The following is a 23,728-nucleotide window of genomic DNA, read 5'->3' as shown; positions in this document are numbered from 1 at the left end:
GTGCGGGCTGCCTGCTGCTGGGCAGCCACCTCCCAGGGACCCCCGATACACTTTACTTGCAGCATCCCCTGGTAAAATCCTCCAAAGACCCAAGTGGTGGTCAGGGTCTCGTCTGCCCTGAGGGTCTCCCATCCCAGGGGTCTGTCTGCTCACTGGTGTTTCTCAGGAGCAATCAGAGAGCAGGAATTTAGGTGTTTAGGTGCAGCCAGGAGCTCCCTGGGGAAGGGCTGATCCCTGCGGCGTCGATGGGGTTAACCCCTCTGCACCTCCCACCCCTCCCTCCCCAACAGCCCTGCTCCCACAGGCATGTCCCCTGCACCCCTCTGTCATTTTTTAACCACCATTGAAAGCCTTAACATCTCTGCTCTGCTCTCAGCAGCACCCGATGATTGAATCTCGACCTTTATTTCCCAGGTTTATTAACTCCCTGCCCCCGTATGTGTGGACTGAGCAGGGCCAGGCGGCGATGAGACAATTTCCAGCGCTGCCTCGGGACTGCCAGGAGTTTGCACCAGGGCGAAGCAACGCCCAGTTGTGTTGGGGGCTGGCTACTGAGCACTTTGGCCAAGCTGGTCCAAACTGTTGAGGAGCCAAGCAACGCGCGGAGCACACCCCGTCGCTTCTCTCCGCTCTAGAGGAATGTCCCTGCGGAGGGAAGTGCCTTGCTCTGTGCACAGGCCACTGCATCCGAGTTAGGTTTGCAGTCTAAGTGAGGTGGTGTGATCGCAGCTGGGTAAATAAGACTTTCCGTGGTGATTTCTGCTCCCTGAAGAGATCCACTTCCGTGGGGTTTTGTTGCAGGAGGTTTGTTCAGTTGTCTATAGAAAACAAGTGGCCAGGTGTCAAGGGAAAAATGAAATACCCGGGTAGCCAGCTAAGAAAGAGTGTGAGCTCGTTTAAAAAAAATCATCAAGCGTGAGTAGAGAGTGTGTGGTGATAACTGGGTGTCTCTGCTCCCCCCAGCGCCACGGGGACCAGTGGCACACAGCCCAGGGTGCCAGCGTGCCCCGGTGCCCACCCTGCCCGCACGGCTGCCTGCCAGCGTGCTGGGAGCTGCGGCCAGCTAGGCCGCAGGGAATATTGATTAGTTTTACAGTGTAACCTGACAGAGCCTATTCTGGTGATGTAATGAAGACGGATGATCCCATCCCCTGGCCGCGGTGCTTTGGGGAAGGGGAAAATTATTCGCTGCATCCTGGAGGGATGGTCTGTGGTCCTCCATGCCTCGCTCCTGTACCTCATCTAATTTCCACCTCTCTCGCTGGTTTTTCCTTCTTTCCATCCTTACAGCTCTCTGCCTTCCCTTGTCCCAGCACCCCAGTGCCTCACCCCACCGCACGGATCTGGTGCTCAGGCTGGGAGGCAGCTGAGCCTGGTCCAGGCCATCAGGGGTGCAGACCTCACCGCTGGGACAAACTGGGAGAGGACTTGTTGCAGATCTCAGCTGCCCGCGGTGGAAAGCTCTCCCGCTGGGGCTCACCACAGCCAGAGGCACGATCCAGCCTTACACCACAGCTCACCTCTCCCTCCTCCTCCGCTTCTGTTCCCTGTCTCTCCCTGCCTTTGCTTCCCCCACCAGCACCCATCTCCACGTGTGTCTCCTCCTGGGGGCTGCTGCCACAGACGAAGCAGCCCAGCAGCCCCGAGCACCCCGGCTGCCAGCCCAGCCTCTGCAAACACATCCCACCTCCAAGGTGGGGGGAGACCTCCAGAGAGCCGCCCCGCCGGGAAACCCTGTGATGAGCCCAAAGCCTCATCCCAGGACCTGCTAAATGTCAATTAAGTGCAGCTCTGTGAGGTTGATGAGCTTCTTTCGTAGCCTGATCTGGGCATTTTGGAAACCACAGGCTGTGTTTTTTCCTCTGCTGACCAGCAGTTGTGAATCCATCTTTACAGTAACACCAGGCACAAGCATTCACATGCCAGAAGGCAGTTATGTACAGTCATAAAAATGATTTAAAATTGGTCAGGGTTTTAAAAGGGAAAAAAAAAAAAAAAAAAAAAAGAAAGCTCATATATTATCAGGTCTTTATTTCTCTTCTAGCTTTTACCCTTTAGGATTCATGTTTTCAGGCTTTTCTCAACAAACAACACAGTTGGAAACGCTAAAGCGTTTTTATATAAGAGCTGAGAATCCTCCAGAATCACAGGGCTGCGGGAAGGGAAAAAAAAAAAAAAAAAAATCAACTGCTGTAATGCACGAGATATGATCTCCAGCGCTGCCAGCACCCCCTGCAAAGTAACCATCTCTACTACATCTTCAGAAACCCAAGGAGTCGCATCGCTGCCTGCCGTCAGACCCAAACCCCGTCTCTTCACAGACCCGACGTTGGGACGGGATCTGCTGGTCTGACCGACACGGGGGTGATGCCTGGCGGCTCCTTCACTTCCAGCTGAGCTCCAGCCTAAGAAAACCCTCAGTCCTGGAGTGAAGATTTCCAGGGATGCAGAGCCCCAGTGATATTTGCAGCCTCTGTTTTAAAACTTTGAGCCTGTTAAGGCTGTTTGGGGTGGGATCTCTGGCGTTCCCATCGATGCCCCGTGCACCATCTGGCCAAGTTCTTTGAGGGGATAAATAAATTCTTGTATAACCGAGGGGGAAATCATCCTGAAGCAAACACGTGGCACCTTTCCAGCCTCATGAGTCCCCTTGGATATTCACGGCAGAGCTATTACTCTTTTTCTCAGCTAAGGGAACTAATTTCATAAGTAGTGCAACTCCACCACGAGCAGAGAGCTGACTGTGCTGTTAGGGAGGAAAGGAAACCACAGTGCCCTGTAATTTTGAAGAAAATACATCTAAAAATAAGGCACAGAGACACCTGCCTGGCTGTTACTGAATACAAACACGCTCCGCACATAATGATGAACCTTTTTTGCAGTCTGCAGTCCTTCCACTGGCACTTCACCAGCTGCTTTTGGAATGACTTTCGGGGCAGAGCCTTGGAGGGCCGATGGGGGCCAAAGCCCAGGCAGTGAGGAGCTCATCCACACGTTTCACAGCCACCTTTTCCTCCAGCTCCCAGCTCATGACTTCAGCCTAACATCTGGCAAAGTTGCGTACCACGGGTGAAGCGAACATCGCTGCTTAGGGGAGGCCAGGCTGACAGTTCCTGTGAGATCAACCCCACGAGCATCATTTCTTGGTGATAGCTCGCTCACAAAGGAAAGAAATGGAAGCAAATCTTACATGACACATTTATTTTTGTCATCTATTTATTAGCTCAGAGCAAAAGTCCTGCTGCGCTGCATTATGGGGATTATGCAAATGAAGGACATCAAGACAATTAAAAAAAAAAACCAAGTGAGCACAATGTCAGAGCAGAGCAGATGCTGAGAGAGGGCGCAGCCCTCCCTGGCCGCTCCTGACCTGCCGCAGCCCGGCGGCACGGCTGGACCACCAGCTCGGGCAGTCCCGTGCCCAGATCCAACGTGTCTCCCTGCGCGGATGCTCCTGCTCCTCCTCCAGCTTGCGCAGACAAGGCAGCCCAGCAGGTCATTAGGCCCATTAGTTAATGAGCTGCCCGGCACATCTCCCAGCGTGCTGCCCTCCCGTGGGGCTTCGTCTGCTGCCCCGTCCCTGTTCGGGGTAAGGATGCGTGGGGTGGATGCTGCTGCATCCTCATCCCATCGCAGGCGCTCGCTGCTCTCACCTAGACCGATGCAGCCGAAGTCAGTGGTTGGACTAATCCCAGGCAGAATTTGGATTTATGGGGGCTACCCACAGGGAGAGAGTGTCCTCGCTCCCCGCAAGGGACCTCCCAGCTCCCCAAGGGGGAGCAGCCCAATGCCCCACATCCCGGTGTGGGGCGAGGTAACGCCATGCTCATGTTCAGTCAGGCACTGCCACGGGAGGAGGATCTGGTTCGCTCCACGGGTCTGAAGCCTGGCTAAATCCCCACTGAATCACCCGTTGTTACACTGACAGCTTGGGATTTATGGGAGCTAAAGTGGATGGATAGCAACGACTGGGGGGGGAAAAAAAAAAAAAAAAAGAAAAAGGTCCCAAATCTTACTTGTCTTTGCTTCTGCAAACCCTAGAGGACTCGGGATGTGCGTTTGGGGATTTAATCCTGTCTGAACCCCTCTGTTTTGAGACGGAGAAGGAGGGAGAGCTGAAGGCAGCTGAAGTGCACGTCGACAGCTGCAGCCAAGCGCAGCTCCTGCCCCGGCAGCTCCTGGAAGTGGAAAAACGCCGTTTCCCAAACGCCCGTGGAAGAGCACAGGCAGGCTGGTGCTTGGAGACACGGAAAGATGCAGGGAACAGCCAGGGAAACACGCTTCCATCCTCACTCTGCTAATTACACTCATTAGGGAAGGAATGTTGCCTCCGATTTCGAGCTGTACCAGCTATTTTTAATTTCCCTGCCTGCTGAAAGCGCACACCGGAGCACTCGGGCGTTCTTTTTTTTTTTTTTTTTTTCTGGAAATGAGTATTTCTCCTCAGGTCAGAGGCTCTTTTGTGTCTGCTCGGCTGGGAGACGGGGCCGAAGACAAAGCAGAAAGGAGAAAGCAGGAGAGAGGCGAGATGGGGAGAAGCAGCACCCCTGCCCTGGGCGGGGGGCATACGGGGGGCCGTGGGTACCGGGCATCGGTGGTGGGCCGTGCGGGGAATGGGAAGCTGTTGGCGGAGCGGAGCAGCGGGGATGCAGACGTGTGCGTGGCTTCGCGACCCAATGGGGAAAGCGCGAGAGACGGGAGATAATTTATGCACTAACCTCAGATTGGGGTTGCGGGCGGCCATCCCCAGCCGGCGTGGGAGGGAGGCCTCTTTCCATCGCCCCTTCCACCCGCCTCCTCCCACCCTGCAACCACACACAGCCACACAATCCCCTTACAATTAGGAAGACACCTATTCAGCACCGCTCTGGCATTGCTGGGCTTTTGTTCCTTCTCTTCTCTGCTGGCAAAGCTCTTCTTCCCCTCCGCACGGCTGTGTGCAGCGCTCGGCGGTTTGTTAAGTTGCTTTTCATAATCTCCACCAAAGAATTGCAGTCCCGCTGAAGTCCCGCGATTGAGGCGGCGGGGAGGAGAGAGCAGAAAAAAAAAAAAAAAAAAAAAAAAAGGAAAAAAAGTAAGACAGCATTATTTTTTTTCTCTTTCTTTCTTTGTTTGAAGTCTTGCCTGGAGGAGTTGTGTGTGTGAGAGAGCGAGGCAGTGAATAGGAGTGGGGGCAGAGGCTGCACGCTCAGTGTACGATGGGCATTTGTAATGAGCTCCCCCCAACACCAGCATCCCTCAGCTCCCCGGTGCATGCATTACCTGCACAGCTCCCCCCCGGGACTGAAACTCTGCGGGCAATGCCTGTGTGTGAGGAGCATCCCGAAGGAACTCAAGTCCTTTATCCGTTTGTTCTGTGTGCTGGAAAGGCGTCTGTGCGTGTGGATGTGGAGATATCTATTTACATCTGTTCACGCTGTGTTGTGGCTAAATGTGTGGCGTTTGCTTGCAGTAGTTGTATTCTTGCGGGTTATGTATGTGCTTAGCTGAAAAAAACTAAATGCTCTTTGTTTTAGGTGAGAATAATCACCAGTTGGTCAGAATCGGTCACTGTATGAATGTTTGTGAAGACGTGTGTTTATATGTTCATGTGCATTCGCATGACTTGCGTTGACACACAATTACATGCAACACATGTTAACGTACTTATCGGCTAAATTACACGTGAGCTCTTTAACTGTTGGATTTCGATATGAAGTCTGCACTTGTATGAGTGTTCCGGTATATGAATATATCTTTGTGGACATACGTGATAAGTTTTTTGTCTTACTCAAGCGCCACACATGAAGTGGGGGTGTTTTTGCAGGGCTGGGTGTGTGTGTGTATGTGTGTGTGTGGAAACACTTTTGCGGTGTTGATAACGTGTCTAAAAATCTGTGCATCAGCCCCCGATTGCAGGCAGAGAAACTCTGCCTGGTGCAGAAGTGTATTTTTATTTTTTTTTTCCCTGTTGAGTGTGAACTGAAGGGCGAAGAGCAGATTTGTTAGTGCTTGTGCTTTGCTGAATATCGCCAAATCCTGTAAGAAAAGAGCATGAAGTGCCGGTGTGGTCGGAAGAGCTGGGTGTGCTGGTGGAACTGCATCTGAGCAATCCTTCCTCCGGCTGCAAACTTGCAGCTCCAACACCAGTGCTGGTATTCGGCACGGCGGAGAGGGAGGCTCTCTCCGATGAGGTAATCCCAAAGAAAGATAAGGGAAGTGCTGCATGTATTAACCTGAACGGTGATGTCAGCGAGGGGAAAGGAAATTAATTAGTTTGAGATAGGAATTGCCTTGATTTCAAGTGTCATTTGATTCTTGCTGTTATTTCAGGCGTGCTGGGATACTGAAACCGAGGGGACTCCGGGGATGGGGTCCGGCAGGCTGGCAGGGTCTGGGGAGACCAAACGGTTCCCGGGGGCTTGGGCAGTGATTTGAGTACTGGTGTACAGAGACTCTGTGTGTGTGCGTGTGTGTGTGTGTGTGTGTAAGTGCCTGGGTGCACTCGTGTGTCTGGGCTGCGATAGCCTGTTAGGGAGAATAATAATTTTTCTCTGTTGGAAGCATCAGCGCCAGCGAGGAGAGGGGAGGGTGGCAGAGCCTCCCAGCCCCCCTCCGAGGAGCAGGCTGGGGGTGCTCAGATGGACCCCAGGGATGTCCCCTCCTGGTTTTTGCTGGTCTGTGTGTCCCCAGGGAGCGGTGGCAGAGGCTCAGCAGCAGGGCTGGGTGGGACCAGGGCTGGGACAGCTCCAGGCAGAGAGAACAGGCTCGGGTAGGGGCTTGGGGAACCTCACTGCTCTTATGGGGTCTCCCCATGGGGTTCATCTTCCCTCCAGGTGTGAGGGTCCCTTGGGAGGGAGCAACGGGACCCTGGTGTCCTGTCCCGTGGGGTGTGCAATGGAGGAGAGGTCTCCAAAGTGGAAAAAGAGACACTTTCTCCACCCGAATTTCTCCTTATGCTAATAGGTGTCACATTATGTCACGAGTCCCGGATGACTTGTCAGCAGAACATGACAAATCACTGGTAACAGCAAACAACAGGGGCAGCAGCAGTCGGAACACAAACATCTCACGTCTGCATCACCTTGGACCTGACACGGAGGATGCATCCAGGATGCTCCCCCACCCCGCAGGTACAAACCTGCCTCCAGGCACGGATGCCACCGTTCCCTCTCCAGGGGCTAAGCCATGCGCTGTCTCTTATTCCAGTCCCACATTTCCTACTCACAGGGCGCTCTGCCCTTGCACACTGATTGTTGCACCGAGCTGCCTACAACGGCAGAGGACAACCCATGAGCCGGGATCAGCCCGAGCTCAGCTTTCAGGAGATCTTCCCTCTGGGGCTGCCAGCTCAGGATGACCATGGCAGAGAGCCCACAAAGCCCAAAGCAAGAGCGAGCTTGACCTCTAAGTGCCTAAACATGGTTTACCAAACCCCAAAAGGGCACAAATAGCTGCGTGAGGCTTAACCACCCTTCTGCCTGGCACACGCACAGGGCCGCAATGGCAGCTCCCACTTGGGTAAACCATCAACCCGTCCTGTTTCCATCCCAGTCACCTCAGCTCTGGCTAATCCTCTCCAGCCAGCAATGGGGAGCTCAGCGGGGGCACGCAGGGAGGGTGACCCCAGCCCCACAGCTCTGCCAGCGTCTTTGCCTTCATCTCTCCTTGCCCCACCGGCCTCACTTGTGCAGCCAGAGGGGAATCCCCGGTGGGAAGCCCACCAGCGACCCATGTTGCAGCCAGATGGGGTTGCACAGGACAGCCTGGATGGGAATATCTGCCAGAAATCCTCCGTTTCACGCTCAGATTAATTCAGGGGGGCGCTGGGGGGGTCAGTGCAGCTGCTGGGCGAGTGCAGGGATCACACCGTGGGGCAGCGATGTTTGTAAAGGAGGTTGCAATTTCTCTTCTTTGTGCCAGTGCAAATCCCCCGTGCCAGTGAGGAACAGGAGCCTCGGTGGAGATGGGTGGTTGAACCCTCTTCCAACACGGCGTGAAGCTGCGGTGTGCATCCCAGCTGGGCGCTGGTGGTTGTCTCTGCTCCTGCCCCAGGAGGGAGATGGGGCTGAGGCTTTACAGGAGCTGTTTGAGCTTGTGTGTGTGATGCAAAGCCACGTGCAAAGGGGGTTTGGGGTCTGTTCTGTGAGGGGAGCAGAAGGGCACCTGAGCACGTCTGCTTCCCTGTCACGGAGGCCTGTTGTTAGTGGTTTCAGCCCTGATTTATGATGGTGGGAGACTGGTTGATCACTTTTCTTCCCAAGCTTGTGCTCAGGGTGATGTCACTGGAGTCACCTGAGGCAGGTCTGAGCTCAGGGAAGAGGCTCCCCGGGGGGGTTGAAGGGGCCAGGCTGGTGCAGAGGTGATGGTTATCCTGCCTTTGCTTTCTACCTCTGGACAAAGTGCCCTGTAAGCCCACTGGGGCTCTTTCCTCACCTTCCCCCTCTAATTCCTCCATCTCTTTGTTCCCTCTCTCAAGCCACTGAACCATCCCCTTCAGCCCATCGGTTTCCCTCTCCCTCCATTACCAAGTCCAAGTTGTTGGAGATCCAAGGGGAGCAGCGCTCGCCCTCCGAGCCAGGGACCAGCCCCTGGGCTGTGCGGGGTGGCTCGGGCTGAGCCCCCACCTCAGCCCCTGCCTTAGAGAGACCGTTGCTCATCAGCTCTCTGCTCCTCCAGCAAATCTAGACAAATTCCCCCCTGGCTTCTGCAGCGTATCCTGCCTCGCAGCCTAGACTTAATTACAGCTGGGGCTGCGGGAGCTGAAATATCTGTGACCAGGAATGTGCTAAAAGGCCCGGGAGGATCTTGTTAGCGAGTGACTTACCTGGATTCCCGAGCTGCATTTGCCCTCTCTTAATGGGCTGTGTGGCAAATTGATGGCTAGTTTGCAGGAACAGATCTGGGTCATTATCTCGTCCCTTCCTTCTCTGCCTCTCTCACCCCTCCACCTTGAAAAAAATCTGGAGGAAACAGCAATGCTGGAAACACAGTGGGGCTGAGCGAGGGGTTTGGGGTTTGGCAGGATCATAGGGGCTGTGACCCGGGACACACAGGGAACGTCCTCGGGGTCCTGGGGCCAGACGTGTCCCTCCAAGGGTCACCTGGCTCAGGTGCAAGTCCTCTGCTGAGGGCTGATTTGTTGCTTTGCAGAGCACAGGAGCACCAAGGGGTCAAGCCAAAATGAATTTATTCTCACTTTTTTCAGCAAGTCGAGAAACGAAATCATCTAGGGTTGGAGAATATTTTGTTTCGCCCAGAGAAAAACCTTTCATTACATTTCCGGTCACCTAAAATACATATTTTTGGTAAGAACAAAGCAGAGCTGGAAGTGCCATGCTGTTCCAAATGGAAAAGTGGGAAGGAAACGTTGCAACTTCTCAGAGCTGGTTTTGTACCCAAAGCCAACTGGTACAAACGAACTGGATTTGCAAAATATTCCTCCTGGCTCAAACTAGCCTGTTTCGGTGAGAACATTTCTGCTCGCTAAAGCAACCTCAGGCACCCACAGAAAAGCCAGACCTGTGGGGTCCCGGTGCTGGGCTGAGCCGTGCTGGGCTCAGCTCTGCACGCCCCGTTCCCCTCAGCACCTCCGAGCCCCAGTTTTCCTACACACGTCCCTGCGTTAGGGAAGCTCCAGTTTTCCTGCACATGCCCCTGCTTTAGGGAAAGCCAGGCTCTGGAGCTCTGGTACCCACTGGAAGGGAAAAACACATCTCCTGGGCTGTCAGGGTGTTGGGGAGAGGCTGCGTGAGCAACGCCTGCTGCTCTGGAGAGATGGGCTGAGCATCCCCACGGGCATAAAGCAAAGTGGTAAAGTAGCCAGAAAATTAAAGGATTTCTTTCCTCTCCTTAAAAACAAAGCAGACCAGGTTTATACTGTATTCTGCATTTCGGAAGGAGCGTGTGATTGTGTGCGCGCCTGCAAAATTAGGACTATTTTAGCCTTTCCCGAGCCTGTGGATTTTCTGTGGCCGCCAGCACATCCTGTGCAGGCAGCCCAGGCTCCGTCTGGTCCCTCCTTAATGCAACGCTGCAGCGCCCGCAGCCCAGCGGCAGCTGCTGCGCGCGGGCTGCGACGCCGCCACTGCTGCTGGCGCTGCCCACGGGGGTTTGCTGGACGTGTGTCTCCGGAAAGTCTCCATCAGGGTGTTGTTGGCAGTGGGGTCTCGCCATCAGACGCCTGCTTTGGGGAGCGGCAGGGAAGCGGGTCGGTGGGGCTCACCTGAGCTCGGCGTTAAGGCTGAGCTGCGTGGTGTGGGGTGCTGCTCAGCTTACCTGGCCTCCCTTTTTATTGCCTGTTAGAGCTGGGGGATTTAGATAGCATTCTGGAGAGATTTAGGTTATATCTGTTTTGTTAAGGCAGCTATCAATACAAAATCAGGTGGTGAGAAAGCTGATTAAAATCCATAAATAACCCCAGCATTACCCTATCCATGGGACGTACAGGTGACAGACAGCGTGCACCTTTATCCGCACAGAGCGCCGATACAACAAATGCGTCAGAGCCTCCTCTTCCTCAAGCAGCTGTTTCTATAAAGCCAAAAAGTCCAACCATAATGACTTGGAGGACAAAGTAATGCACGCTGAAGGCTGGGAAATGACATTGTTACAATGACAAATATTCTCCGAATACCCAATTCATGATCCTGGGCGCCTTATAAATGTGATTAGTAGATCTAATCTCGCTGTGCTGGAGCCAGTTGTCAAGACAGCTTGAAAATGGATCGTTGGCCAACTCTGACTTCAACTGCTCCCCAAGTTCTAACAGTTAATGTTTAAAAACTAAACAAGAGTTGGGTCCCGCACGCCCTGCCCTGGGGCACGAGCCAGCCTGTAGCTGGGGAGAGAGGGGCTGGGGAGGGGGGAACAGCAGATGATCCCCTAAAAGAAAGGCTGATTGCAACCTCTTGGGGGGCAACTAGTATGGATCTCTGTAGAAAACAAAAATCCTTCAGGTGTACCCAGCTTGGTCAGTCTCTGTTCTTGAGTATCTGTCCATCTGCCTGTCCATCTGTCCATCCATCCATCCTTTCTGTTTCAGTTGTTGGGTATTTATTGTTTCTCTCCACCTTGCAGTGGGGATGGAGGCAGCCCTGGAGAGATTCTGTGTGTGTCTCAGCTCTCCCTGCACCCGAGACACGGGCAGGGAGCTGGGGAAGGAGGGGATGAGCCCTGGGAGGAGGCGAAGCAGCGCCAAGAGCCCTTGGCTGCAGGGAGGCTTCCTCTCGTGCTGTAATTTTGGGTACTTCCACTTTGGGTACTGTCATGTGGGCACCCCAGGGGCCTGCCTGCTCCCAGGACAATGCCCGCACGTGTCTCTCTGGGTGCCCGTGGGAGCTGCCAGGCGCAGGGTTTTCTGCAAACCAGCTGGAAAGGCAGGAGAATTAAGATTTCCAAAAGCACTCAAGTGCTTTTGGGTAGCTGGGATGGTTTCCAGCCAGTTTGTCACAGCATCCCAGTGCCCCCCCTGGACTGGCAAAACCAGGCTAAGGCCCCAGAGCCCCTGGCTCCTCAGGGGAGCTGAAGGCACCAAAGCACTTTTTAAAGCACCACTCTAAGTACCGTGAGTCTCTAAGGTGCCTTTGATGCCTTTACCCCGGATTTTCTGGGGGATCCCAGTGAGGATAGTTTCAAAACAAGCTGGTGCTGCTCAAGCTTTTGCATTTTTGGGGCAGCCTGGCTGGGGCGAAAGCTGTGGGGACGTTGTGAGAGAGTCCCCAGTCTCCCGCCTGCCTTCCCCACCGCCCAGCCTGCCCAAAGAGCCCCCAGCTCCTGCAAACCAGCCCCTGGGACGAACAGCACGGGGGAGGCTTTGAGCGTATCCAAGATACAGTGGATTTGGGCACCCTGTCAAATGTTCTCATTGTCTGACCCTTGTCCAGACGCCAGTAAAACCCTTTGGGAAATTCCCCCTCCACCCAGTGCACCGGCTTTAATTACAGAAGAGGAATGTGAGGCGCAGAGCCCTGCTCCTCCCGCCTCTACACTCGGCTGAGCGCTGGGCACCCGCACGTATCCCCCAAAGTTTGGGGTCTGGGAGGGTGGCGGGGTTGGGGGACAGAACGGGGGGGGCAGAGGGGCCGTAGGGAAGGACAGCAGCAGGGGTGGGTGCTGGGTGCTCCTGCCCCGTGCTGGTGGGACGCTTCCCAAACCCGGGGTGAGGAGCGGGGGGTTGTCCCCCCCGTCCCACTCTGGCAGCAGTACCCGAGCAGCAGGACATGAGTAATATACATCCCACTGGGGGAGTTAGATCAAAGGCAGTGAAGTAGATACAAGAGGTTTCTGCTTCACAGACCAGAGAGGCTGCAGTTCAATAGCGCCTTTGTTACCGGCTCTCCGGAGCTGGGGATGGAGAAATACCTGACCCCCCGCTCCCTCCCTCCGCACCCGGCCCCTCGGTGCACAACCATTTCAAGTATGTGACCGCGCAGCGAGGCTCGGCGGGGACGCGGGGACGGGGCCATGGGGATGGCAGCGGGAGCAGCCAGCAAGGGAGGGGTCAAGGCTTCGAAAATGAGACACCCCCCCCCCCCCCCCCATAGCCAGCCAGGGCTCGGAGGCAGTGGGGGCGGCCACCCAGGGCAGCGCCGGGCACGCGTTTCCCTGAGCATCCCTGTGGCACCCGGGTGTTGGTGGCGGTGGCCAGGGCGGCGCGGGGAGCAGAGGACGGTGCGGGCCATGCCACGGCGGGTGCCATCCCCACGCCCGTGCCGGCTGGCGTGGTGCCCTTCCCGCGGAGAGGATGCCGCGCTGCCAAAGGTGAGGTCAGCCGCGCTCGGCCGGTGGCTCCGGGCTCTCCTCGGGTCCCTGCGGTGTGGTGTGGGGCTGGTGGCCACCGGATGGGCACGTGCCCTCGTGCTCCGATGCTGGGGAGAGCAGCCTGGCACCGGAGCTGCCCTGCCTTGGGTTCAACCTCCTTGGGAAGGTCTTGGCTGCCGAAGCAGAGCCATGGGGCCATACCCCAAAGAGGCGTTAAGTTCACCTGGACAGATTCACCCCTCGAATCTGAAATTGGGATTGTCTCGTTCATGCACCCCGGGGACAAGGGGGTGGGTTGGTGCCAGAGCTGGGGGGGCAGAGACCCACGTGGAGCTCCTGACGTTCACGAGCAGGGTGTTTGCTGACAGACCCCATCCCCGCATGATGCCTGTACCCAAGGGTGTTACACCAGGGCCAAATGATGCTCCTGCAGAGCTCGGTGTGCCGGGCTGCCCACGGCTGCACTGCCCCGTGGCTGCCACCCACAGAGCAAAGGGCCGGGAAGGGAGCGTGAGGTGTCAGAAGGTGGGGGACATGGTGGCCTTTTTTTTTTTTCTGGCCATTCATATATGGGAGTTAAAAGAGGAAAGACCTTGGGGAAACGCCACTTCAGAGCTACCTGTGTGCTTCAGAAGTTTGGTTTGTAGGTCAAAGACGCGTTCACTGCTATTACGAACCGCAGGGTGCAAAATCCTTCCTTCTTCCAAACCTGGTTGCTGTATAGTTATAGAAACATTGAATTTCCCAAGGCTTCTCGCTAGGATAACAAGAAAGGGAGTTTCCTAGACTATAGCAGAGCTGACCTCATCAGCTCCTGGCAATTAGCAGTCACTGTTGCTGAACGAGACGGCGTCCTGGCAGGGGAAGAGAATAAAGGCAGAGGCCAGTGCTTTCCCAGGGACAACCTGGGCAGCTTTGGTGCGACCGGAGGAGCTCCCCCAGGTGCAGGGAGGTGCAGAGGCTTTTGCTAAAGAATAAGGTTTGTGTCTGGCTCTCAGAGAAGCTGCTGGAGCAGCTGCTCCCCATGAAACGCGTCACCTTGTCCTGAGATGCCTCTTTTGTGGGTACGGAGACGAAGGCTCCCTTGAAAAGGCAACGGGGGAAGGCAGCAGCAGGGGAAGCGAGCGGGAGGCGGGTTTGCAGCCAGACCTTTCTTTAAACCCTTTGTCTCGGCCGACAAAGGCGGGTCTGTTGGATGCACCTCTCGCAGCTGAGCATCCGCCGCCTCTGCAGCCAGGTGAGCTGCGGGGGCAGCGGGGCCAAGGGAAGGTTTTCGGTTCCCAGTTCTGCCACTGAGCGACTCTGTGACTGTGAGCAAGTCCCTCGGTGGCCCAAAGGGTCAGATTTTCAAAACAGCTTCAGGGCAGGGTACAGCCAGATCCCAAAGTGAGCCCTTACCCTCCTTGCAAAAGGGATTTACCCTGTGGGCTTCTGAGCTGCTGCAGGGGAAGCTGCCAAACAGCGCGGTGGTCCTTTACAGAAAGGCACATTCTCTCTGCCGGCGTAAACCTGTGCTGCTCCATTTCCAACCAGAGTGACTACCTGTTTTATAACTCAAGGTTTATCAGGTCTATTGGGATCCTTAAAAGCAGCACCCAAAAAAGATGTGATGGGGAGTAACACCTTACTGACAGAGATAAGGTGTAGCTGTGGCCAGGACATGGGGAGAGTAAAAAAAAAAACCCTTTCCATTGCCGGCTCCTTGGGCACGCTGCCATTGATTCAGGCTATGGCATGTTGTCTTCTAAGCATCACCTCTGCTGCAAGAGACTGTTGTCCCTGCAATCACAGTTCATTACAGCGCTTGGAGCAGAAAAGGCAGGGCGCTGGGTCCTCCTCCCTGGGTCAGGCCACCACGCTGGCAGGTTACTGCTGAGGGGACAGACATGGCAGGTTTGGCCCTCTCCTTCCTGACCTGGGGGTAACCCAGGAGAAAGCACCCTGTGATACCGTGGTGCTGAGGGGTGCTCCGAGTGGGAGGTTCCCCTATTTTGGGGGTCCCCATGCGAGGAGGGAGCTGGTCGTGCTCCCAGCTGGGCACAGGGAGGGAGGACAACTTAGATGGAAGGGTCACATTTTTTTCCCCCCTCCTTTCCCCTTTTCCTTTTCTTTCCCCAAAGACTGCTGGCTTATCCTGGGTAAGCCCTCTGCTGTGGTCTATGGCTTTTTATTCCTATGTGATTGCTTTTCCTAACTCATGTAGGGCGAAAAGCCATGGGCTACACAGAGGAGGGACTCCACCTTCCAGGCACCTCTGCAAACCGCACGGACTCCTGATCCCTTTTTAATCACCCATATTTATTTGGTAACAAATAACAAGTGAAAGGGGGCATTGAAGCCTTGCAGGGCCTTAGAGGTTTAGCAAGACGGATGGGGCAGGGGGTGGCGAGTAGAGGGAGAGACAAAGGGGGACGGGGATGGTGGGGGCACGGCCTTTCAGGCGCCGTCGTCCCCATTCAGAGCTGAAAGGGCGCTTGGCGGCGCCGGGTGCCGGCGAAGGGGGCTGCGAGGGCGGTGGAAGCGGCTTTTCTTTGGCAGCGAGCTTTTCTCACACGGTTCAAAGCATCCCCACCTGCAGCCCTGCAGAACAAAAGCATCAGGCGGAGACCAAGGGCATTTCCAAGGGCCGTGGCTGCTGCTTTAACCCAACACCGAAACGGCTGCCAGGTGATGGCAGGAGCCCTTCTTGCTGTTGGCTCTCCCGAGCTGGGGCTCACAGGGGGCTGAGAAAAGCTCAGGCACCTCCAGCCCTGTCCCCCGTCCCCACGCCATGCCCCTGCCAGGGATGCTGCAGACCCAGCGGGTTGCACAGAGCTTGGAGTCACCCAGTTTGCACCAGGCCCACGAGGTCACAACCAGCCCGGTGCCACGAGGACGTCGCTGGCCGGAGCACATGAGGAGGACGGGTTCGATTATAGAGTGAGACTTGGGAAATTTGTGCTTTTTAAGTGTGAGCACAGCAGCCTGGCAGAGCTGGGCTGGACGGGGTGGGAGAGGAAGATGCTGCTGCAGACCCCGTTGCTGCAAGACCCCACCATCAGAGACCCCCCCACGGCAGACCCCGCTGCCTCCATCAGCACCTGAACAACAGTGGGGGGGTTACAAACCTCCCTTGCCAAGCAGGAAGCGAGCAATTTCTCTATTCTTTTTTTTTTTTTTTTTTTTCTCACTTCCTGAGCTTTGAGTCATTAGGTGTCAGGCTTTCAAGTTTATTTCACCAGCCTGGAATGCATCTTTAAAAATAATAGTAATTGAAAAAAATGAAAGCTGAGATTCAGCTGTAATCCCATGACTCAAGGAGGTGTGGAAGGAAGAAAATCATGAAATCCCCCGAGTTCCAACAATGAAAGCATGAGAGCTGGCAAGACTGTGGCACATAAATCATCAAAACTAAACACCATCAGTCAAAATGAAAGGAATTAAGCCAATCTCACCAGGCTGTTTTAATTATTTTTTAATGAGGATTTGCTCATTCAGAAAATTCACCCATGACAATGGCTGCCCCGAGCCATTCACACCGAGCAGGGCCCGTCGGACACGCATGGCTTGGCCCCAGCGCTCCCACCCCGGGGCTGCTCCGGACCCCGCGCAGGGTCGGGGATGGGGAGCCCGGAGTGAGGGTGCTGTTGCCCGCCAAGGAGGGGAGAACAGGGCGAATTAACCAAAAATACAGGAAGAGTCCACATTTTGCCATTTGCTTTGCTGGAACCCAAAATGTTGAGGTGGGGAAGTAATGAGCAAAATCCTCTCTGGCTGGTGACGGTGGGGCAGCGGGTTCGGCGCTGCGGTGGGTCCCTGAGGGGGGCACAGCCCTGAGCCCCCCGGCAAAGCCCCTGCCACAAGCATCCCTGCAAGCACGGAGGGAAGGAGCTATCGGGGAGAGGGGATGGTGGCGCGGGGGTACAGACATCGCCTGTCGTGAAGAGCCCACGGAGCGATGCAAACACCTGCGCTGGAGAGGCAGCAGCCCCTATTAATATTTCGGTGGCTGTTGGGCAAGCTGCTCAGAGCAGGATTATTGGCAGCCTGTCTGCACTACACCGACGAGATACTCCACCCCTGAGACCTGCTCTCACTACCCTTTATGCTATTGATTTTTCTTTTAGCAAGGCAGGCATTAAACAGGGAAGAAACAGAAGGAGCACGAGCCACCGTGTTTCTTCAGTGCCGTGTTCAAGAGCCGCCGGCACAGGAGAAAATCGAGTGCGCACGTTGGTTGGGGAGCCAGGGCTGGTGACTTTCTGCCAAATCTCTATCTCGCCTTGGTTTGTCCAGCTCCGGTACCCCCTGGCAATGTACAAGGGTTTAAGCAGTGAGATTTGACTCGTGGTTTTCAGTCTGTCTGATCCTCAGGGGCGCACCCGACCCGGGGCTTGCAGGAGGCGAGGGGGGAGATGCACGGGACAAGTGTTTCGGTGAAAGTCCTGCTGTCCAGAAGGCATTGGCAGGGACCCCTGGAAAAGTTCCATCGTGAAGAGGAGATGCTGCCAGCGCCAGGTGAGCTCTCAGCTTGTCTGGCATCCACCTCCCAGCAGCAGCTCCAGTCACCTTTCAATTAGCGCAGCCTCTGCCCGCGGCCCCGTGCGGCTGCGATTACTGCCCACGTCCAGGGCCAGGCAAAGCAAAAACCCTCATAAAACATTCACAGCATTAAATAAAACACTAGATCAGGTTGGCGTTTTCAAAGCATCTTCGAGAACTTAGGCACACACCTATTTTGAAAAAGGCAGCAATCGGAATCCCATCCCTGAGAAGTGAGCTCGAGGAAAAGCCGCTACAAAGGCTCTCCTGGGCATCTCCGTCTCCAAAATCACCCGGTGAAGGAAGATGCTGGAGCAGTTGGACCCTCCCAGCAGTCCCGGATCCTTCCTGAGCTCCCTGGAGCGATTGTGCAGAGCAGGACAAGCTGCTAATTACAGATAATAACTGGCATTTATGAATGAGGCATCCACCATCCCCGGCTTCCTCCGGGAGCTGGGTGTGGAGCTCCCGTATCCCAGAGCTGTCGGTGGGAGAGGCACAGGCTTGTCCTGCGCTGCCCTGCAGCGAGGGGAAATCGCAGCTGCGTGCCCCGACACAGAGCCCCCATGCTGCCCCCCCGGACATCCCTCGTGGGGTTTTGGCTTCAGGCATGTGAGGGCCACCCGGCTCGTGAACGGGGCAGCAGCTCCCAGATACCACGGGGGTGAGCAGGCCTTTCACACACCCCCCGCCCCCCCGGGCTGGGGTCACTGCCCGCTGCTCCCTGCGCAGGGCTCGGGGTGGGCTTTGCCTCCGTGAGGTGTTGATGGTGCTTTGGAAGAGCAGCAGAACCAGCATCAGCTTCTTGCTGCATCCGCCCAGCCCCGTGGATGTTGGTCCCAGGGAATAACTCAGGGAGAGAGTGCCAATGATTAATATTTTAATTACAGCCAGATGATAATGAACTGGAAAGCTTGGGGTTTTTAATCAAAGCGGTGACAGCACCCAACCCAAACGGGACACAGCGGGACGCCCAGCGCCTCGCCGACAGCACCCGGCTCCCGGGAGGGTCGGTGCCGGCACGGGGCTGTGACACCAGGACCTTCAGCGGAGGGGATGATGCTCAGCAGGAGATTTTAAAGCTCAGGATGCTCAGAGAAGGACCAGGGTGTTAAAAACCACACTGCAGCCCACGTCCCCAACGGGCAGAGCCAGCCCCGCGTGGGTTTGTGCTTTGCACAAACGGCGTCCCCGGGGGTTTGAGCCGTGATATTATCGTTGAGTATTTGCCCACCCTTTGCGTCAGAGGGTTCAGTTCCTCGAGCGCCAGTCCCTCACGAAATCCAGGTCACTTGGCTGCACCAGAGCTTTTGAGAAAACCTGCCCCCGGTTAGCTGGCGGAGAGCTGGAGGAGGTTTGCATGGACAATTCACCAACAAGACAAAAAGAGACAAATCCGGGACTTGCCAGGAATTATTTATTCAGCTCTGCTCTCGGTGGGGAATTACAGATGTGCCGGTTGTGCCACAGAGCACCTTCCTCCTCCCGTCTGCTTGGAAATGGGTTATTTAGTAACTGGTGAGGCCACCGGTGCTGAGTCAGCCCACAGCTAATGAACACCCTGGCTGCCCATTTGAAATTTATTGCACCTATTAATTACAACCATTAGCTGCAGCCAGTGAAATTTTTATAATGAGGACCCTTGCGACTTTGCCTTCCTAGCAGCAAATTAACTGTGTGGGGGGAAGAATCAATGGGATCAGCATACTTTACAGAAGCGATGTTTTAATTAGCGATTCTCTGCAAACATGCCAAGCAACAGCTTCTCCGTTCATTATCTCTCCTTAAAGGGATGGTGCTTCTTTTCAGGTTAGTTTTATCCTGGTCTTGTCTCCTCTGTTGTTGGGTTTCTAATGCACTGCTGCTCATTATAGAAACTGCTTTGAAGTTGGTTTTATCTTAGGTCTGGTTGTAAGCAGTGAGATGTCCAAGGTTTGTGGGGGAAAAAAAAAAAAAAAAAAAAAAAAGCAACCCTAGGAAATAATGATTTTGAAAGCTTGGCTGAAAAATCGCTAAATTGGATGGATCCTGTGGCTGTGAGGAGGAGGGAGATGGGGAGTGTGAGAAAGGGTTGTGTCCCCTCAAGGACAGGCAGAGAGCCCTGAGGATGTAGGACCTGCACTTCTGATGCTTAAAAAAGAAAAAAAAACAAAAGTCCCAGGCAAGGCTCCTCCGTGCAGGGAGTGTCTGCACGGCGCAGAGCTGCCATGCTTCAGGAGAAAGTCTCTGCAAATCTCGTGAGCAAAGAGCTGCCACCCCAGGTGCCTCTCCAGGGACTTTTCCGAGGTTGTCTGCTCAGTGGATTTTAGAAAACCAGGCTGATCCCCAAATCATCAGCCACTCCTGGAAATCTTGGCTGTAGAGGCGGATGGATGGACTAGCTATCGTGAAAGGCAAATAAAATGAAATTTCTGGGAACTTTTCTACATTTCATTACAAATCATTTAATTCCATTCGGTTCCCTGCAAAAATATGGGACCAATTTCCATTGCAAATGATCTCATTTCCCAGGAAAAAAAAAAGCAACACGCTGGCAGCAAAAAGGCGGCTTTGAAATTCAGGGTTTAAAATGCAAAACTTAATGTTGTTTTTTCCAACCAAGTAGCTAAAAGTTAATTCAACGACGTTTCTCAGAAATAGAAAAGCGGAGGCAGAGTAGGAAAATCAGCTGGAATGAAAGCTCCTGGGGCCTGAGCAGCCCTTCCCTGGGTCCGGTGGCCACTGGTGTCCACCTGGCTGCCCCAGCCCTTGTCTGCAGCACCTGCACCCCTGCCTGCACCCCTGCCTGCACCCCTGCCTGCACCAGGACCTGTCTTGTGTGTGTCAGCTGCCGGGCAGGCTGCTGAGAGCAGCGAAGCCCAGGGAAATGGGTAATTGCTGGGCTAAGGAATGGGCTCTGGCCAGCTGGTTCAGAAAGACATTTTTTAGGGCTCAGGGAAAGTGACATTATTAAAGTGAGCATGCTGATTCCAGACAGCTCCCAATTCATCACTGTGACAGTGACAAACATGGCCTGGGGTTATGCAGTTGACTAAAGAGAATTCTCTAGCTTTACATTTTTAATGCTCCTCGCATTTTCTCTGCTGCAGTGGAGTTTTATCCAAAGGATCTTCTCCCTTGAATAGAAAGGGCAGCACGGGTCTGTGAAGCATGCCCAGCCCTTGCAAATCAGGCAGGGCTTCTGTCATCACTGCCCAAGCCAGTTCATTTATTTTTTAATTATTCCTTGCTCCTTCAGGATCCTTTTTCTACCTTTTCAAGAAGAACAGGAGCGTCAGCCTCAGCTGGGCTGCCTCTATTCTCCGGGGCTCATTCATCATTGTCTGTCGCCTGAATGGGAGGCAGAGGGTCAGCCTGAAAAGCCTCCGCGTTACAAGCTCCTCTAAATATATCAATAGGTCCCTAATAGACGCTGGGGTCCCAGCCGGACCGCCCAGGCTCTCGGGCTGGCTTTGTGTCTGCGAGGGGGGGACAGCCAGGATGGGCACGGCGGGGACGTGGGGTGGCACGGGGCAGCGGGGACGGGCACCCACGGGGACCCGAGGCTGCCTGGGAGGTCTGGTGCTGTGTTTGCCTGGTTAAACCGGAGAGCGTTGAACAGCAGGGACGGGCGCTGGGTGGGAGCCCTGCAGGGGCGAGGAGGGTGTTTGCCAAACCTGGGTTTGGCGGTGCCGGGTCAGACCCAGGGTGCCAAACCAGGGTGATAGCTCCCAGAGGCTTCTTCTCCCTTCCCGCTGTCCCTTCCCCGCTGAAGCTGTGCAAATCCAGGAGGGCGCAGGGGCTGGGAGGTGAGCGGCCACCACCACCCCGCCAGCCTGGCCCCTCCACACCAGCCATTCCCTCCAAAATCCCATTCTCAGGCTGGTAACAAAAAGCAGCAGCACAAAGAGAGACGCGGAGACCTGCCGCTACGCCGAGAAGCCATTCAGAACGGGAGACTCATTAAGGAGCCTGTTGTCATTATTTGTGAGCTCCAGAGGTAGCCTTATTTAATTTGGGAGCGACTAGACAGGTACCCAGATGGCTGAGGAGGGGGGGGCAGTGCAAAAGTGAATTAAATGCGATGCCTCTCGCTGCTGCCGTTCGCTTTGTGCTGCAGCTGGGCCCCTTGGAAAGGGGGGAGGCAGGGAGGTGGCATCACCCCCCTGCAACATCACCGCTGGCGAAGAGCGTGTAGAGATGGGGGGCCATGGGTCCCACCTGCTTTGGCTTTTTTCCCTGTGGTTAATTTTCTCCCAGCTGTCCTTGTTGTGAATTAGGGCTGCTCCAAACTTTGCCCGGCGCTGTGGCCTGCAGGCAGCAGGCTGGGGGCTCTCAGTAGTACCCAGGTCTTGGCGGGGGGGGGTTACTCTTTGCTTGCTACTGTCAGTGGCTGTGAGCCTCGGGAGGTGACAGTACCGCCTGCACTGAGATTTCCCTGACAGCTTGAGCATCGCGCCCATTTCACAGATGGGTAAACTGAGGCCCCAAGATGGTCCTTCTCCGCGCTGGTGCTAACAGGGCACAAAACACCGAGTTGAGGCTCTGCAGGGAGCCCCGTGCTTTGGGTGCTGAGGTCCCTCTGCTCGCCGTACGGCTGTGGGATGCCACAGTCGTGGTGGTGAGGATGAGCCTTGCCGGGCGGTGCGTGGCTTGGGCACGGCTCGCTTTGAGCACCAGCACCGCCTCTTCTGGGGCAGAATTCAAGCTGGTCCTCTGCAAACTGTACAAAAGCTAAAAATTAAAGTAGGGAGAAAACGACGGTTTGATTTCAGATAGTATTTCAGATAGAATATTTGTAATTTATTTAAAATAAACCCCACAGCATTCATTTGCATAATTACATTTTGCAGCTGTTGGGCCATAATGTGGGCTGCGCTTTGGGGCATTATTTTATCCGTTGGAAACGGACACAAAGAGAGTGAACTCCGCTCTCAGCTGTGCCTCATTGTGCCGTAACCGCTGGTGCTGCCTCTGCGCCGGGGCGCTCCCAGGGCACCTCACCTCCCGGGGCCTCGAATATGCATTAGGCACTGCAAGCTGTCCCCACGTCTGTCCCGATTGTTCCCCGCTTTTGAGGAGAGGGGCTGAGGGGCGGCGGCGGGGGGAGTTTTAATCTCCTTGTCTTTGGCTGGGTGGGGAATCTGGGAGTGCATGGCTGGAGGCCTCGGATGCGGGGAAGGAGGGGGAAGGGAGATGTGTGCCGGTGCAGGGTGATGTTGTGTGGTTTGGGGGGATCTGTCCTGCACCCTCCGTCCTGCCCGTGCATCCCCTGTGCATGTGCAGGAGCTGCCCTGAGTCCTCTCCCTGTCCCCATCCAGGTCTCCCGGGGGTCCTCCCACACCTCTGTTGCTCCAGGTGATGCCCCAATTCACCTTTGCTTGCTTCTGCGGGCTCCATGGCTTCTGCAAGATGAAGAGGAAGAAAGAAGAGTCCAGCGCGGGGCAGGAGACAGCGGTGTGAGGAGCAGACTCGTGAGTCTGCCCTGCCCAGCAGCGCCTCGGGACTGTCCCCTTCCCATCGGTACGCTGGGTCTGCTGGGAGGGAATTTGCTGCCTCCTTTTTTCTTGCCTCTCCAAGGACCAGCTCCCCGCCAGGCATCACCCTCTGCCCGCATCGTCTTGGGGTGTCTCAGGCAGCTGGGGGGCTGCTTGGCTGAGCTGATGGGCCGGGATGGTGCTTGGCAGGGGAAGGGGAGCCCGCGGCAGAGCAAGGGCTTTGCTCATCGATTGTAGCAGCGGGTGGGGAGAGCGCGGAGGGAGCTGGTTAATCTGCTCCAGCACACTTATCCTGCAGCTTCTCTCATTTTCTCTCCCCTCCTTCTTCCCAGATACTTGCGTGGCCAGGGGAGAGCTGAAGCATGGGAACGACCTTGCCGAGAGGCAGAAGCAGATGCTGTGGATGTGATCCAGGTGCTGCAGCAATTCTGCCCGGACACCCAGCCCAGCTGGGTGCTGAGCCCTCAGGACCCAAGCACCCGGTGTCAGAGGGACCCTGTGTCCCAGCGGGGCAGAGATTTCCCTCCTGAGCAAGCCAACCTGCCCTCACTCCAACAAATCTCAACAGACAGACCCTGAAAGGAACCAAAAGCCAGGGCCAGACCTTGTCCTTCCTGGAGTCATAGTGCCGGAGAGGCTGGCCCCTGGCTGGTAAGTTGTCCTGCTGCTGCAGAATTGGCTGAATGTAAAAACCAAGCTGGTTTTGAGGTTTTTTTTTTTTTTTTTTTTAAATCTGTCTCAAGCAAATATCTGTGACTCCACGAAGCCATTCTCCACACCTCTGCCCTGCCTGGTCCCACAGGTGCAGCGCACCAGAGTGTTTTGGAGGCACCAGACACACCAACCCTCCTCAGATGCTGCTCCCTGTGTGACTGGTGTGGACTGGGAGCTCCCACACCACAGGCTGGGGGACACCTCGGTGCGTGACCCCCACCCCCTGCACACCTGAGCAATGATGCTCAGCAGGAGGTTGTTCTTGTGTGGCAAAT

The 23,728-nt window shown here is 55.3% G+C and overlaps 1 protein-coding gene across 3 annotated transcripts in view; it reads left to right on the top strand.

The window, feature by feature from the left end:
- Window positions 1–23,462, top strand: part of BLACAT1 (BLACAT1 overlapping LEMD1 locus) — a 28,414-nt gene extending 4,952 nt beyond the window's left edge. The window contains exons 1-3 of one of the 3 annotated variants that reach the window (XM_074925736.1): window positions 12,610–12,741; window positions 22,563–22,764; window positions 23,072–23,462. In XM_074925736.1, coding sequence (XP_074781837.1) covers window positions 12,725–12,741; window positions 22,563–22,704 — 159 coding nt within the window. In that variant the 5' untranslated portion in view covers window positions 12,610–12,724 and the 3' untranslated portion in view covers window positions 22,705–22,764; window positions 23,072–23,462. Of the gene's footprint in view, window positions 1–12,609; window positions 12,742–18,957; window positions 19,072–22,562; window positions 22,765–23,071 lie in introns of those variants that run through there. The other 2 variants (XM_074925737.1, XM_074925738.1) reach the window with 2 other exon arrangements.
- The last annotated feature ends 266 nt before the right edge of the window (window positions 23,463–23,728 follow it).

This window comes from Athene noctua, chromosome 23 (genome assembly GCF_965140245.1).
Source record: "Athene noctua chromosome 23, bAthNoc1.hap1.1, whole genome shotgun sequence".
Lineage (NCBI taxonomy): Eukaryota > Metazoa > Chordata > Aves > Strigiformes > Strigidae > Athene > Athene noctua.
The sequence above is the reverse complement of the archived record's forward strand: the minus strand, read 5'-3'. Positions and strand labels throughout refer to the sequence as shown.